The 15,906-nt window shown below is 43.2% G+C and overlaps 1 protein-coding gene across 1 annotated transcript; it reads left to right on the top strand.

Moving 5' to 3' along the window:
* LOC109231882 (RNA-directed DNA polymerase homolog) lies at positions 13,678-14,097 on the top strand (the record flags this gene model as incomplete). Its single annotated transcript, XM_019397496.1, has 1 exon — positions 13,678-14,097. A coding segment is annotated over exon 1 (420 nt), but the record flags the coding sequence as incomplete, so codon positions are not given.

Raw genomic sequence — 15,906 nt, 5'->3', positions numbered from 1 at the left:
CTATAGGGACTATGGGTTTCCTAAAAATACAAGGAATTAATTCAAGCCATAAATAACAGATTTTTTCTTTAATTAGGTCATCGTAATCATGTTCTCTTTCTTTAAAAGAAATTAAGCTTCAGTAATGTATACATTTTATATAACAAAGGTTATAGTCTAAATTAGTTTTACTTTTTACAATACAACTTTTAGTTACTATTGTCCAAAAACTTAAAGTGGAGATTTACACACATGATATCCTAATTTATAAACAACTCATATTTATAATTTTCTCCTGATGAATGTATTGGACAAAGTAGAGTTATTTATTTTTGACGAGAGAAGCACGAAAAAAGTATTGGGATCAATGATTCCCCGAGAGTTTTACTAGGGGATTTTTATACAAATAGTCAGTCATATTATTTTTTTATTTTTTTAGTCATATACATAGATTATATATTAATTATACACAAATAATACATAAAATACGCATATATTATACATTCACCAACTATTTTTAGTTTAAATGGTAAGGTGCACGATTATTTGGGTTAATTCTTATTTTAATTGTGTATCCAATCCTCTCTAGTTTCTCTTAAACTATATATATATATATATATATATATATATATATATATATATATATATATATATATATATGGCTTTCATTGGTATGCAAATAATTAATGGAACAGGTAATAAACCTGTAATAAGCAATTTGACATGAACTAATTTGTCAATATTAATAGAATAATGTGTTGTATTAGTGCATTGGGCGCCTATAGGTACTAACAGAGAAGCAGAAGCTATTGATGGTTTTATGGTGGTGCCTGAATGCTGGTCGATCACCGTCAAAAGTTGTGGTGGAGTAGTAAGTACTTCTTCATTCTCAATGGTTTTAGATTTGAGCCTGGATATAAAATCGTCGCCTCTAGTGGAAAGCGTTTTACTTTTAATTAGAACTATCTGACGCGAATCCGAATTAATCGATGTCAGACACGAAACGAATACCGAATATCGAATAGAAAATAAGAAATGCTGGTTTACGTGGCAAATCTTAGTTTGACTTGTCACAAACTTTAATAAAGAATAGAAGACTTCTAGATATGTGTTTTAAATAAGTCATATCTTTTGCGTATATATATATAACTTTTGAAACTTATGGTATGAAACATGTCATAGCATATGTGTGGCTATAAATACTTCATATTAAAGAAATATTGAAATGTATCAATCTTTTTGGAACAAACTAATAAAAAAATAGTGTCAACAGAGAGATTAAAGTATACTGGAACTTCTTAAGATTCATTTAACGAACCTCTGATCTAAATTAAGAACGTCTCATTTATTTAACACTCAACTAATAATCATAGAAGTAGTGTAGTAACTATTTCTTATTTTCTAGAACAACAAATAGGAGTATTAATTTTGGAACAAATAATATAAACCAAAAGTTTCAATAAAGCATGCACCTGCTAGAATTGGAGAAAAATGACGTACTAATGCTGGTGTCACCAAATGGACGTAAGGTACGAACAATTCAATCAACGACATAATTACCAGAACCATTTTTAGTTTTTGGTCCTTTTGGTGAAAGTCAACGCAATAATGATTATCACATTTACCCTTTCTTCGATTCTTATATTCCCAAACCCTTGTTTTATTTGTTCAGAGGGAAAAATTGAGAGCGAAAATTTCAGAGGCAAGTTTCGCGTGCTCCTCAGTATCTGTATCGTCCTTGCATGCAAACCAGCTGCACTTAATCTTTCTCCTTCGTCATTTTCTCTGTCATCTTCTCTACATTGAACGATCGAACTGGTATTTTTTTTTGTTTATGCATTTTTGTTTTTGTATATGTGTAATCTCGATCAATGCTGTGTCAAGTATGTGTGAAATTTCAAAAACAATGATTATAAGTTGATTTAGTGTCGAATAAGTAGCGGATTTTAGTGAGGAAGTTATTCAGAAATTTTTGGTATTGAAATGTGTTTGTGGTTCAATCAGTATATTTGATTATGCAAGGACATTTCATAAAAATAGTCGGACGAATTCATAAGCTAACTGTGCTTATGAATTTTTAGTTAACTGTGTTCATAAAAGTTAAGGACCAAGTGTCATTAACTTTTAAACTTGGAACTCAAAGTTAAGGACTGAGTGTCCTTAACTTTTGAACTTAAAACTTGAAGTTAAGGACCAAGTGTGCTTAACCTTTTAACTTGGAAATCAAAGTTAAGGACCAGCTGTCCTTAACTTTTGAACTTGTAATTCAAAGTTCAGGACCAAGTGTCCTTAACTTTTGAACTTGGAATTCAAAGTTAAGGACCAAGTGTCCTTAACTTTTGAACTTGGAATTCAAAGTTAAGGACCAAGTGTCCTTAACTTTTGAACTTGGAATTGAAAGTTAAGGACCAACTTTCCTTAACTTTTCAAATTGAAACTATAAGTTAAGGACTACCTGTCCTTAACTTTTTAACTTGAAACTTAAAGTTAAGGACTAAGTGTCCTTAACTTTTGAACTTGAAAGTTGAAGTTCAGGACCTATTGTCCTTAAATTTTAAACTTAAAACTTTAAGTTAAGGGCTGCCTGTCCTTAACTTTTTAACTTGAAACTTGAAGTTTAGGACCAAGTGCCCCGAACTTTTCAACTTGTAATTGTATGTCCTATTCTTTTATGTTCTTTTTCCTTCTTTGTAGTGTGCTAATAGAAGGAGATCGTGTGTTCGACTTTGATGTTTGGCGTAATTTAATGAGCTATTGGAAAGGAGATTTACAGTATAAGGAAACAATCAAAAGTTTTTTGTCGAACAGGCAGTGGAAGAAGTTGAGGGATGGTATTTTCGAAAACTTTTTCCGGTTACAAAGTGTGAAGTTCTGTGGTAAACTCATTCACTGTGTATTGCTTTCAGAAATTATAAATAATGACCCTGATTCGATGACATTCAAGGTTTTTGACCATGAAATTAAGTTTACACGTGAAGCATTTCATATAATTACTGGTTTGAAGTGTTATTCTTCACTGGACATCAAAGGTTTGCATGAAAAAGAGAATAGGCTTTCGAAAGTCTATTTCCCCGGAAAGGATAGAGTTGAGTTGGGTGATTTGTTTAATTTTATTACTAGTCACCCAAATGGTACAACTGCATTATTTGTAGGCAGCGATGATGATGATGTGAAGTTGGCAACAATTTATTTTGTTGAATTTGTTTTGATGGGAAAGCGGAAGAATAGGAATGTGTCCGAGCAGATAATGAAAATTATAGATGATGATGAACTCTGCTCTTCTTTCAACTGGGCTCTCTTTGTTATGAAACGTTATTAAAATCATTGAAGCGTTGTTTGAAGCCCAATGATAATGAGAATGAGAAAGAGAAAGACAAAGATAAAGACAAAGATAGCTACACTATACTTGGCTTTCCTTTTGCTTTTTGTGTTTGGATTATGGAAGTATTGCCTATTTTCCTGAAAAAATAATTTGTGAACTTCCGAGAATGTGGTTTTCCTCGGATGTTATGTTATTCGGAAATGAAATCTCCACAATATGATTCTCTATATAAAAAATACTTCCATAATGAAAATGTAAGTTAATCTAATTACTAGTTTTTTTTTGTTTATTATTTTTAGTTCTGAAAATTTTTGTTTTTTTGTTATATAGTAGGTGTATCAGTTGATCGAGGTGGCACCATTTATTCCTATTGAAGAAGATACCGAGCCTGTTAGTGTGCATGATCCAATTTCTCAAGATCAAAGCTCAATGCCTTCTTCCATACAATTTGATGAAGCCATGCTTAAGAAAATTGTTAAAGTAGGTTTTCTGTCTTTGAATAGCATTAGTTTTTTATTTGATTGTTTTTTGCTTAAGAGACTTTTTTGTTTTTATGGTTTTTGATTCAGAAATTATCAGAGAAGTTTAAAAAGGATCTGCAGGCTGAAGTTACTAGAATAAATCAGAAAATAGTTGTATCAGAAAAAAAGATTCAAAATGATATCAAGGTAATATCATTAATTTCAGTTAGTCTAAGTTCAGGACCTTGTGTCCTTAACTTTTGAACTTGTAATTCAAAGTTAAGGACTGCCTGTCCTAAACTTTTTAACTTGTAAGTCTAAGTTAAGGACCATCTGTCCTGAACTTTTGAACTTGAAACTTGAAGTTCAGGACCATGGTCCTTAACTTTTGAACTTGGAATTCAAACTTAAGGACTGCCTGTCCTTAACTTTTGAACTTGAAACTTGAAGTTTAGGACCAAGTATCCTTAACTTCTGAACTTGTAAGTCTAAGTTCAGGACCATCTGTCCTGAACTTTTGAACTTGAAGTCCAGGACCAAGTGTCCTTAACTTTTCAATTTTAAACTTGAAGTTCGGGACCTATTGTCCTTAACTTTTTAACTTGTAATTCAAAGTTAAGGACTGCTGTCACAACCCTAAACCCGGACCCGGTCGTGATGGCGCCTCTCGTGAAGACAAGGCCAGCCGACACACTTCCAATTCATTTTAAGCAAGTAAAATAATAAATATTAAGTCTTTAGAAGAATAAAATCCCAAAATAAGGTAAACAATACAGTTTGCAGAATAAAACACAGCCCGACATTGGGGTGTTAACAGTCATGAGAATCGATAATAATACTACAAGTCTGAAAGGTCTACTCCACTACTACATAACTAAAACAGAAGGAAATAAGATAGAGGGAGAAGTACTGGGCTGCGAATCGCCGGACAGCTACCTAGTGAATCTCCGGAATCTGCTGGACAGCTCTCAACCTTCGCAAGCAGGACCTGTAGCGCCCGAATCTGCACACAGGGGTGCAGTGTCACGACCCGGATTTCCCACCCTCGGGAGTCGTGATGGCACCTACTCGAAGAAGCTAGGCCAGCCACGAAATACATAAATTCTAACTCTTTCATTTTTAATGCTTTTTAATAACTTGTAATAACAGGTGATNACGGGGTACGGTACGTCCCGAGAGACTTCCGTTCGGTTTCGGTCACATGGAGTTCGGGACTACGGGACGGTACTCCCGGGAGATCCACTAGACAGTTGAGAAAGGGCTGCGAGGACGGTATCCGTGGGACGACCCTCTATTGTTATTCTTGGTATTGAGCTGTAGTCACTCTGTGTTCATTTCGTTCTTTGTGTAGTTGTTATTATTTTGTTAGTCTGTCTTATCTCACTGCTGTACTCATTATTTCTGTCTGATTGTCATACTGTTAATTAATATTATATTTTGCCTCAGTAGGGCCCTGACCTTCCTCGTCACTACCCAACCGAGGTTAGGCTTGGCACTTACTGAGTACCGCTGTGGTGTACTCATGCCCTTCCTGCGCATGTTTTTCATGTGCAGATCCAGGTACCTCTTCTCAGGCGCACTATCCTTGAGGCGAGGAGACACACGGAGACTTCGAGGTATATCTGCAGCGTCCGCAGACCGAAGAGTCTTCTTCTTTATTCTAGTTGTAGAGCTGTTATCCTATCATACTTTTGATGTAATTATTCTGGAGATTAGAGTACTTATGGTAATTCTATTATCCTGTGTTTCCCGTGAGTTTCCGGGTTTTGGGATTGAGTTGTAGACTTCCGCATATCTTTAGAGTTGTATAGGCCGGGCAGCCTTATATTCAGTTGTTATTTTCATATGTTCAGTTTTAATTGATTATTCCTCAAGTTAAATTGTTATTTCCGCACTGTTAGGCTTACCTAGTTGTAGGAACTAGGTTCCATCACGACATATCATGGAGGGTGAACGGGCAAGTTGGTATCAGAGCTCTAGGTTCATAGGAGTCACGGAACACAGGCCGCTTTATTAGAGTCTCGCTGATCGGTACGGAGACGTCTGTACTTATCTTCGAGGGGCTATGTAACTGTTTAGGAAAAGTTTTCGTTTCATTTGAATTCCTTGTTGTGCGATATTTTGACATCAATCTATACTTCTGACTTCTATTCTCTCATAGATGGTGAGGACACGTGCCACTCGAGGCGATCAGGCACCCGCGCCCCCTACTGCAGCCGTCAGAGGCCGGGGCCGAGGGAGAGGTCGAGGACGCGCACGTGGTTCAGCTAGAGCACCTGCGCGAGCTGCCGCCGAGGTACCACCAGAAGATCCAACCGGAGCCCAGGCACCTGGCACACCTACTACTGCCACTACTACTCCAGCGCTCCAGGAGACTTTAGCTCAGTTCATGAGTATGTACACCACCTTGGCTCAGGCAGGGTTGCTTCCCCTTGCTGCAGCCACATCCCAGGCCGGGGGTGGAGCATAGACTCCCGCCGTCCGCAGTCTGAGCAGCGAGTGCAGGTTGAGCAGCCTCAGAGGACGAGCAGCGCAGACTTGAGAGGTTCAAGAAGTATGATCCCCCAGTGTTCAATGGATTAGCATCAGACGATGCCTTGGGATTTCTAGAGGAGTGTCACCGTATTCTTCGCACTATGGGCATAGTGGAGTCCAGCGGGGTTTCTTTCACTGCTTTTCAGCATCGGGGAGCCACTTATGATTGGTGGCGCACTTATGAGATATACAGTCCAATGGAGGCTGCTTCACTGACTTGGACCCAGTTCTCGGATATGTTCATGAGAGAGTTTATCCCCTAGAGTCTCAGGGATGCATGGCGCGCAGAGTTTGAGCATTTGTGCCAGGGTGCTATGATCGTTTCAGAGTATGCTATCCGTTATACCAGGTTGGCCAGGCATGCACCGACTTTGGTTGCTACAGTTCGGGAGAGAGTTCGCAGGTTCATTGAGGGTCTTATCCCACCCATCAGATCTAGCATGGCTCGAGAGTTGGAGACGGACGTTCCTTATCAGCAGGTAGTGAGCATTGCTAGGAGGATTGAGGGTATGCTCGCCAGGGAGCGAGGGGAGAGGGAGGCCAAGAGGTCTCGAGAGTCGGGTCACTACTCTGGTTCCTGTACCCCATCAGCAGGTCGTTATGGTAGGGGTTATGCGGGTCGCCCTGTTCATTCAGCTCTTCCAGCTGCCGGCAGTGCTCCAGCTCTACCTGCACCTCAGGAGCCTTACTATGCACCTCCAGTTTCTAGCGCGCCTCCTGCGCGGGGTGTTTCCAGAGGTCAGTCCAGCAGGCCTAGTCCCAGCCAGTCATAACCACCGCGTCCTCCCAGAGCTTGTTTCGAGTGCGGTGATACACGCCACATGGTTAGGGACTGCCCCAGACTTGGTAGGGGTGCATCTTCATAGGCTGCTCAGCCACAGCGTGCTCCTCAGAGTTCTCAGGCCATGATCACAGCTCCAGCTGCTATCCCACCTGCTCAGCCGGCTAGGGGCGGAGGTCGGGAAGATAGAGGTCGCCTTCGAGAGAGGGGCCGGGCCAGATATTATGCTATTCCTGCTCGTACTGAGGCTATTGCCTCCAACTCCGTCATTACAGGTATTATTCTGGTTTGTCACAGAGAGGCATCGGTTCTATTCGACCCGGGCTCTACTTACTCTTATGTGTCTTCTACTTTGCTCCTCATTTGGGTGTGCCTCGGGATTCTTTGAGTTGCCCCGTTTATGTTTCTACTCCTATTGGAGATTCTCTTGTTGTGGACCGCATTTATCGGTCGTGTTTGGTTACTATTTGTGGTTTTGAGACCAGAGCAGACTTATTATTACTCGGTATGGCGGATTTTGACATTATTTTGGGCATAGACTGGTTGTTGCCCCATTTTGCTATTCTCGATTGTCATGCCAAGATCGTGACGCTGGCTATGCCAGGTATTCCGCGTATTGAGTGGAGTGGTACTTTAGATCACACTCCCAGTAGAGTTATCTCTTTTCTTAAAGCTCAGCGTATGGTTGAGAAGGGGTGTGCCACGTATTTAGCTTATGTGAGACATATCAGTGTTGATACCCCTTTTGTTGACTCAGTTCCAGTGGTACGGGATTATCCCGATGTGTTTCCAGCTGATCTTCCGGGCATGCCGCCCGATAGAGACATCGATTTTGGCATTGATCTGTTGCCGGGCACTCAGCCTATTTCCATTCCTCCGTATCGTATGGCTCCACCTGAGTTGAAGGAGTTGAAGGATCAGTTACAGGAATTGCTTGGTAAGGGTTTTATTCGAGCCAGTGTTCACCGTGGGTGCCCCTGTTTGTCGCGAGAGAGGATAGTTCTATGCGCATGTGTATTGATTACCGTCAGCTGAATAAGGTTACAGTGAAGAACCGTTATCCTTTGCCTCGCATTGATGATCTGTTTGACCAGCTTCAGGGCGCACAGGTGTTTTCTAAGATTGACTTGCGCTCAGGTTACCACCAGTTGAAGATTCGGGAGCTAGATATCCCGAAGACTGCCTTCAGGACTCGGTATGGCCATTACTAGTTGCTTGTTATGTCATTTGGGCTGACCAATGCCCCAGCAGCTTTCATGCACTTGATGCACAGTGTATTCAGGCCATATCTTGACTCATTCTTTATTGTTTTTATTGATGATATTCTAGTGTATTCCCGGAGTCGGGAAGATCATGAGCAGCACCTGAGGATCGTGCTTCAGACCTTGAGGGAGAAGAAGTTATATGCAAAGTTTTCAAAATGTGAGTTTTGGCTGAGTTCTGTGGCATTCTTAGGCCATGTGATTTCGAGTGAAGGTATTCGGGTGGATCTGAGGAAGGTAGAGGCCGTCCAGAGTTGGCCCGCGCCGTCCTCAACTACAGAGATTCGCAGTTTCCTTGGCTTAGCGGGTTACCACCGTTGCTTCGTGGAGGGATTCTCATCGATAGCTGCCCCTATGACTAGATTAACCCAGAAGGGTGCCCCATTTTAGTGGACAGAGGAGTGTGAGGCGAGCTTTCAGAAGCTCAAGACAGCTTTGACTACAACCCCGATTTTGATGTTGCCTACCGATTCGGGGTCTTATACTATCTATTGTGACGCCTCGAGAGTTGGCCTTGGAGCGGTGTTGATGCAGGACGGTAGGGTGATTGCCTACGCGTCCAGACAGTTGAGATACATGAGAAGAATTACCCTGTCCATGACCTTGAGTTAGCCGCTATTGTTCATGCCTTGAAGATCTGGCGTCATTATTTGTACAGCGTGCCTTGTGAGATCTATACTGATCATCGGAGTTTACAGCATTTACTCAAGCAAAAGGATCTCAATATGCGTCAGAGGAGGTGGTTAGAGTTGCTAAAGGATTATGACATTACTATTCTGTATCACCCTGGCAAGGCTAATGTAGTGGCGGATGCCTTGAGTCGCCGGGCAGAGAGTTTGGGTAGTTTGGCATATTTACCAGCTTCAGAGAGGCCGATGGCGATGGATGTTCAGGCCCTAGCCAGTCAGTTCGTGAGATTGGATCTCTCGGAGCCCAGTCGGGTTCTAGCCTATGTGGTTTCCCGGTCTTCCCTATTTGATCGTATCAGGGAGCGGCAGTATGATGACCCTCATTTGCTTGTCCTTCAGGACAAGGTTCAGCGTGGTGATGCCAGAGATGTGACCATCGGAGATGATGGGGTATTGAGGATGCAGGGCCGGATTTGTGTGCCAAATGTTGATGGTCTTCGAGAGTTGATTCTAGCAGAGGCCCATAGTTCGCGGTATTCCATCCATTCGGGTGCCGCGAAGATGTATCAGGACTTGAGGCAGCACTACTAGTGGAGGCGGATGAAGAAGGACATAGTTGGTTACGNTGATAAAGAATAATGTTGATTATAACTATTTGAGACTTTAGAATTTATCTAGGAGCAAGAGAATGGTTTATTGGGTGTAGAGACACCATTAATAAGGGATATGAAGCTTTATGCCACCGAGTGTTTGATAAAATGTCTAAGTGACCAAAACATGACTATTGTTGCTAATTTGGAATCCCTTTGACTTGTATTGATATAGATTAAAGGTGAAAGGGTTGGCGAATGTTGTATTATGCTCAAGAGCAGGAAGTTAAGGTATGTGAGGCTACCTCTCTATGTTTGGGAATTTTAATGATTCTCCCTACACTACGTTTCTTTTACGACGTTACCAATTGCCTCAGAAATATAGTTAAGCCTAGTTTCTTGAATAGTTGTAGAACTTCTATTCTCTAGCTTCATAACTCGTTCACCACTTTCATTCTGAACGTTGTGAGCTCAGTGCGTATCCAATATAGACTTGGGTTTGATGCCCCCGAGTCTTAGTATAGATTACTCAGTATGCCATAAACAGTTGAAGTTTCAGTGTTCGTAATCAGTTCAAGAATACATGTCTCAGTCTAGTCCCATTCAGTATTCCAGTATTATGTAACTCAGTGTTATCCAGTATTCCAGTATTATGTAACTCAATGTGATCCAGTATTCCAGTATTATGTAACTGTGACGACCCGGCCGGTCGTCTTAAGAATTAACGTCCCGATCCCCCATTAACTACTTCTCCTAAGTTCATTTATGCTATTTTGGTTTGCCGAGACGTTCGGTGTTGAGTTTCGAAGAGTTTTGGGACACATAGTCCCTAAACGAGAGCTTAAGTGTGGAAAAATAGTCCGTAGTTGGAACAGTGTGAAGACGACCTCGGAATGGAAATCTGATGGTCTCGTTAGCTCCGTTAGGTGATTTTGGGGTTGGGAGCATGTTCGGAATGTATTTTGAAAGTCCGTAGCTCATTTAGGCTTGAAATGCCGAAGTTTGAATTTTTGAAGTTTCCGGTCCGATAGTGAATTTTTGATCGAGGGCCGGAATGGAATTCTGGAAGTTGCAGTAGCTCTGTCTTGTCATTTGGATGTGTGTGCGAAGTTTCAGGTCATTCGGACGAGTTTTGGTTATGTTTTTTATCGAAAGTGTATTTGGAAGAAATTTGAAGTTCTTAAGCTTGAATCATTGATTAAATCGGGTTTCCGGTGTTGTTTTAGGTGTTTTAAGGATTGGTACAAGTTTGAATAAGGTATTAGGTGGTATTGGTGTTTTTGGTTGAGGTCCCGGGGGCCTCGGGATGGTTTCGGATGAGCGACGGAAGAATTTTGGAAGTTGAGAGGTAGCAGTTCTGCTGCTTCTGGTATCTTTTCGCTAGAAGCGAGTAGGGGGCATCCTCCTCAGGAACCGCAGAAGCTGCAGGATTTCCGCAAAAGCGGGCCCGCTTCTGCGAGATAGGAACCGAAGAAGCGGAAGGTCGGATTTTTAAAGAGACCGCAGAAGCGGCTTGGATTCTGCATAAGCGGGACCGCAGAAGCGGTCCCTTGGCCACAGAAGCGGTAATCCCTGTTCAGAAATAAGAAATTCGAGGGTTGAGTTCAAAAGATAGAAAAATCACTTGAGAGCTCGGGAGAGGGCGATTCTTGGAGGGTTTTGAAGAGAAGGATCAATTGGGTAACGTTTNCTGCTTCGGGTCTCGCCTATGAAAGGCGTTATGAGGTTTGGGAAGAAAGGAAAGTTGAGTCCGAGATTTATTGGCCCTTTTGAGATCTTGAGGCGAGTTGGGGAGGTTGCATACGAGCTTGCCTTACCTCCCAGTTTGGCCGGAGTTCACCCGGTATTTCATGTTTCGATGCTCCGGAGGTATCACGGTGATCCGTCGCACGTGTTGGATTTCAGTTCAGTCCAGTTGGACAAGGATCTATCCTATGTTAAGGAGCCAGTGGCTATATTGGACAGACAGATCAGAAAGTTGAGGTCAAAGAACATTGCTTCAGTGAAGGTTCAGTGGCCGAGGAGGCGACATAGGAGACCAAGCGGGATATGCGCAGCCAGTACCCTCACCTTTTCACTACTTCAGGTATGTTCTCTATGCTCGTTCGAGGACGAACGCATGTTTAAGTGTAGGAGGATGTGACGACCTGGCCGGTCTTAAGAATTAACGCCCCGATCCCCCATTAACTACTTCCCCTAAGTTCATTTATGCTATTTTGGTTTGCCGGGACGTTCGGTGTTGAGTTTCGGAGAGTTTTGGGACACTTAGTCCCTAAACGAGAGCTTAAGCGTGGAAAAATGGTCCGTAGTCAGAACAGTGTGAAGACGACCTCGGAATGGAAATCCGATGGTCCCGTTAGCTCCGTTAGGTGATTTCGGGGTTGGGAGCGTGTTCGGAATGTATTTTGGAAGCCCGTAGCTCATTTAGGCTTGAAATGCCGAAATTTGAATTTTTGAAGTTTCCGGTCCGATAGTGAATTTTTGATCCGAGGGCCGGAATGGAATTCTGGAAGTTGCAGTAGCTCCGTCTTGTCATTTGGGATGTGTGTGCAAAGTTTCAGGTCATTCGGACGAGTTTTGGTTAGGTTTTTTATCGAAAGTGTATTTGGAAGAAATTTGAAGTTCTTAGGCTTGAATCATTGATTAAATCGGGTTTCCGGTGTTGTTTTAGGTGTTTTAAGGATTGGTACATGTTTGAATAAGGTATTAGGTGGTATTGGTGTTTTTGGTTGAGGTCCCGGGGGCCTCGGGATGGTTTCGGATGAGCGACGGAAGAATTTTGGAAGTTGAGAGGTAGCAGTTCTGCTGCTTCTGGTATCTTTTCGCTTCTGCGGTTTGGGAACCGCAGGAGCGGAGCCGCAGAAGCGAGTAGGGGGCATCCTCCTCAGGAACCGCAGAAGCGGCAGGATTTTCGCAAAAGCGGGCCCGCTTCTGCGAGTTGGGAACCGCATAAGCGGAAGGTCGTATTTTTAAAGAGACCGCAAAAGCGGCTTGGATTCCGCATAAGCGGGACTGTAGAAGCGGTCCCTTGGCCGCAGAAGCGGTAATCCCTGTTCAGAAATAAGAAATTCGAGGGTTGAGTTCAAAAGATAGAAAAATCACTTGAGAGCTCGGGAGAGGGCGATTCTTGGAGGGTTTTGAAGAGAAGATCATTGGGTAACATTTTCTTAATCCTATTTAGTTGTATTCCATCTATATCTAGTTAAATCCATTATTAGAATTCGAATTTAGGATAAAAAATTGGATAGTTTGGGGAAAACTTCTTAGACCTAACTTTTGGATTTTGAGTGGGCATTTGACCTCCGATTTGGGAGATTTTTATATGGTTAGACTCGTGAGAGTACGAGGGTTCTGAAAATGTGAAAATTATTCGATTTCGAGACGTTGGCCTGAGGGGCATTTTGGTCATTTTACCTATTTTCGCGCCATAGCTTTAAATTTAATAGTGGATTCAGTTGTTTGCAATATTACACACGATATGTAATTGAATTGAATAGATTTGGGCCATTTGGAGTCGGATACTCGTGGCAAAAGTGTGATTTCGAGTTGATTTTGGTGCCGATTCGAGGTAAGTGGCTTGTCTAACCTTGTGTGGGGGACCTTTTCCCCTTAAGGGATTGTTACTTGATATTTGAGTGCCTTGTACGTGAGGTGACAGACGCGTACTTGAGCCGATTGATGGAAATACGGTTTANGGCTATGCCAGGTATTCCGCGTATTGAGTGGAGTGGTACCTTAGATCACACTCCTAGTAGAGTTATCTCTTTCCTTAAAGCTCAGCGTATGGTTGAGAAGGGGTGTGCTGCGTATTTAGCTTATGTGAGAGATGTCAGTGTTGGCACCCGTTCTGTTGATTCAGTCCCAGTGGTACGGGATTATCCCGATGTGTTTCCAGCTGATCTTCCGGGCATGCCGCCCGATAGAGACATCGATTTTGGCATTGATCTGTTGCCGGGCACTCAGCCCATTTCCATTCCTCCGTATCGTATGGCTCCTCCTGAGTTGAAGGAGTTGAAGGATCAGTTACAGGAATTGCTTGGTAAGGGTTTTATTCGACTCAGTGTTTCACCGTAGGGTGCTCCTGTTTTGTTTGTGAGAAAAAGGATGGTTCTATGCGCATGTGTATTGACTACCGCCAGTTGAACAAGGTTACAGTGAAGAACCGTTATCCTTTGCCTCGTATAGATGATCTGTTTGACCAGCTTCAGGGCGCACAGGTGTTTTCTAAGATTGACTTGCGCTCAGGTTACCATCAGTTGAAGATTCGGGAGCCAGATATCCCGAAGACTGCCTTCAGGACTCGGTATGGTCATTACGAGTTCCTTGTTGTGTTATTTGGGCTGACCAATGCCCCTGCAGCTTTCATGCATTTGATGCACAGTGTGTTCAGGCCATATCTTGACTCGTTCGTGATTGTTTTTATTGATGATATTCTGGTGTATTCCCGGAGTCGGGAAGATCATGAGCAACACCTGAGGACCGTGCTTCAGACCTTGAGGGAGAAGAAGTTATATGCAAAGTTCTCAAAATGTGAGTTTTGGCTGAGTTATGTGGCATTCTTAGGCCATGTGATTTCGAGTGAGGGTATTCGGGTGGATCCGAGGAAGATAGAGGCCGTGCAGAGTTGGCCCAGGCCGTCCTCAGCTACAGAGATTCGCAGTTTTCTTGGCTTGGCGGGCTACTACCTTCACTTCGTGGAGGGATTCTCATCGATTGCTGCCCCTATGACTAGATTGACCCAGAAGGGTGCCCCATTTTAGTGGACAGAGGAGTGTGAGGCGAGCTTTGACTACAACCCTAATTTTGATGTTACCTACCGGTTCGGGGTCTTATACTGTCTATTGTGACGCCTCGAGAGTTGGCCTGGGAGCGGTGTTGATGCAGGACGGTAGGGTGATTGCCTACGCGTCCAGACAGTTGAAGATACATGAGAAGAATTACCCTGTCCATGACCTTGAGTTAGCTGCTATTGTTCATGCCTTGAAGATCTGGCATCATTATTTGTACGGCGTGCCTTGTGAGATTTACACTGATCATCGGAGTTTGCAGCATTTACTCAAGCAAAAGGATCTCAATATGCGTCAGAGGAGGTGGTTAGAGTTGCTAAAGAATTATGACATTACTATTCTGTATCACCCTGGCAAGGCCAATGTACTGGCGGATGCCTTGAGTTGCCGGGCGAAGAGTTTGGGGAGTTTGGCATATTTACCAGCTTCAGAGAGGCCTATGGCGATGGATGTTCAGGCCTTAGCCAGCCAGTTTGTGAGATTGGATCTTTCGGAGCCCAGTCGGGTTCTAGCTTGTGTGGTTTCCCCGTCCTCCTTATTTGATTGTATCAGGGAGCGGCAGTATGATGACCCTCATTTGCTTGTCTTCAGGACAAGGTTCAGCGTGGTGATTCCAGAGATGTGACCATTGGAGATGACGGGGTATTGAGGATGCAGAGCCGGATTTGTGTGCCCAATGTTGATGGTCTTCGACAGTTGATTCTAGCAGAGGCCCATAGTTCGCGGTATTCCATCCATCCGGCTGCCGCGAAGATGTATCAGGACTTGAGGCAGCACTACTGGTGGAGGCGGATGAAGAAAGATATAGTTGGTTATGTGTCTAGATGCCTCAACAGCCAGCAGGTAAAGTATGAGCACCAGCGCCCGGGTGGGTTGCTTCAGCAGATAGATATTCCGGAGTGGAAGTGGGAGCGCATCACCATGGATTTCGTATCGGGACTCCCACGGACCTTGAAGAAGTTTGACGCCATTTGGGTCATTGTGGATCGGGTGACCAAGTCCGCTCATTTCATCCCTGTGTGTACCACTTATTCATCGAAGCGGTTGGCGGAGATTTATATCCGAGAGATTGTCCGTCTGCATGGTATTCCAGTTTCTATTATTTCGGACAGAGGTACCCAGTTTACATCGCGGTTCTGGAGAGCCGTGCAGCAGGAGTTAGGCACTCGGGTGGAGTTGAGCACAGCATTCTACCCCCAGACGGACGGACAGTATGAGCGCACTATTCAGATTCTTGAGGATATGCTCCGTGGGTGTGTGATTGAGTTTGGAGGGTCTTGGGATCATTTCTTGCCATTGGCGGAGTTTGCTTACAACAACAGCTATCAGTCCAGCATTCAGATGGCGCCGTATGAGGCCTTATATGGTAGGAGGTGTAGATCCCCGGTGGGTTGGTTTGAGCCGGGTGAGGCCAGGCTATTGGACACAGAGTTAGTTCAGGATGCATTGGAGAAGGTTAAGACGATTCAGGATAGACTCCGTACAGCCCAGTCCAGACAGAAGAGTTACGCGGACAGGAAGGTTCGTGATGTTTCATATATGGTTGGTGAGCGGGTTCTG

Source organism: Nicotiana attenuata, chromosome 8 (genome assembly GCF_001879085.1).
Source record: "Nicotiana attenuata strain UT chromosome 8, NIATTr2, whole genome shotgun sequence".
NCBI lineage: Eukaryota > Viridiplantae > Streptophyta > Magnoliopsida > Solanales > Solanaceae > Nicotiana > Nicotiana attenuata.
This window is presented reverse-complemented; position numbering and strand designations above follow the sequence as displayed.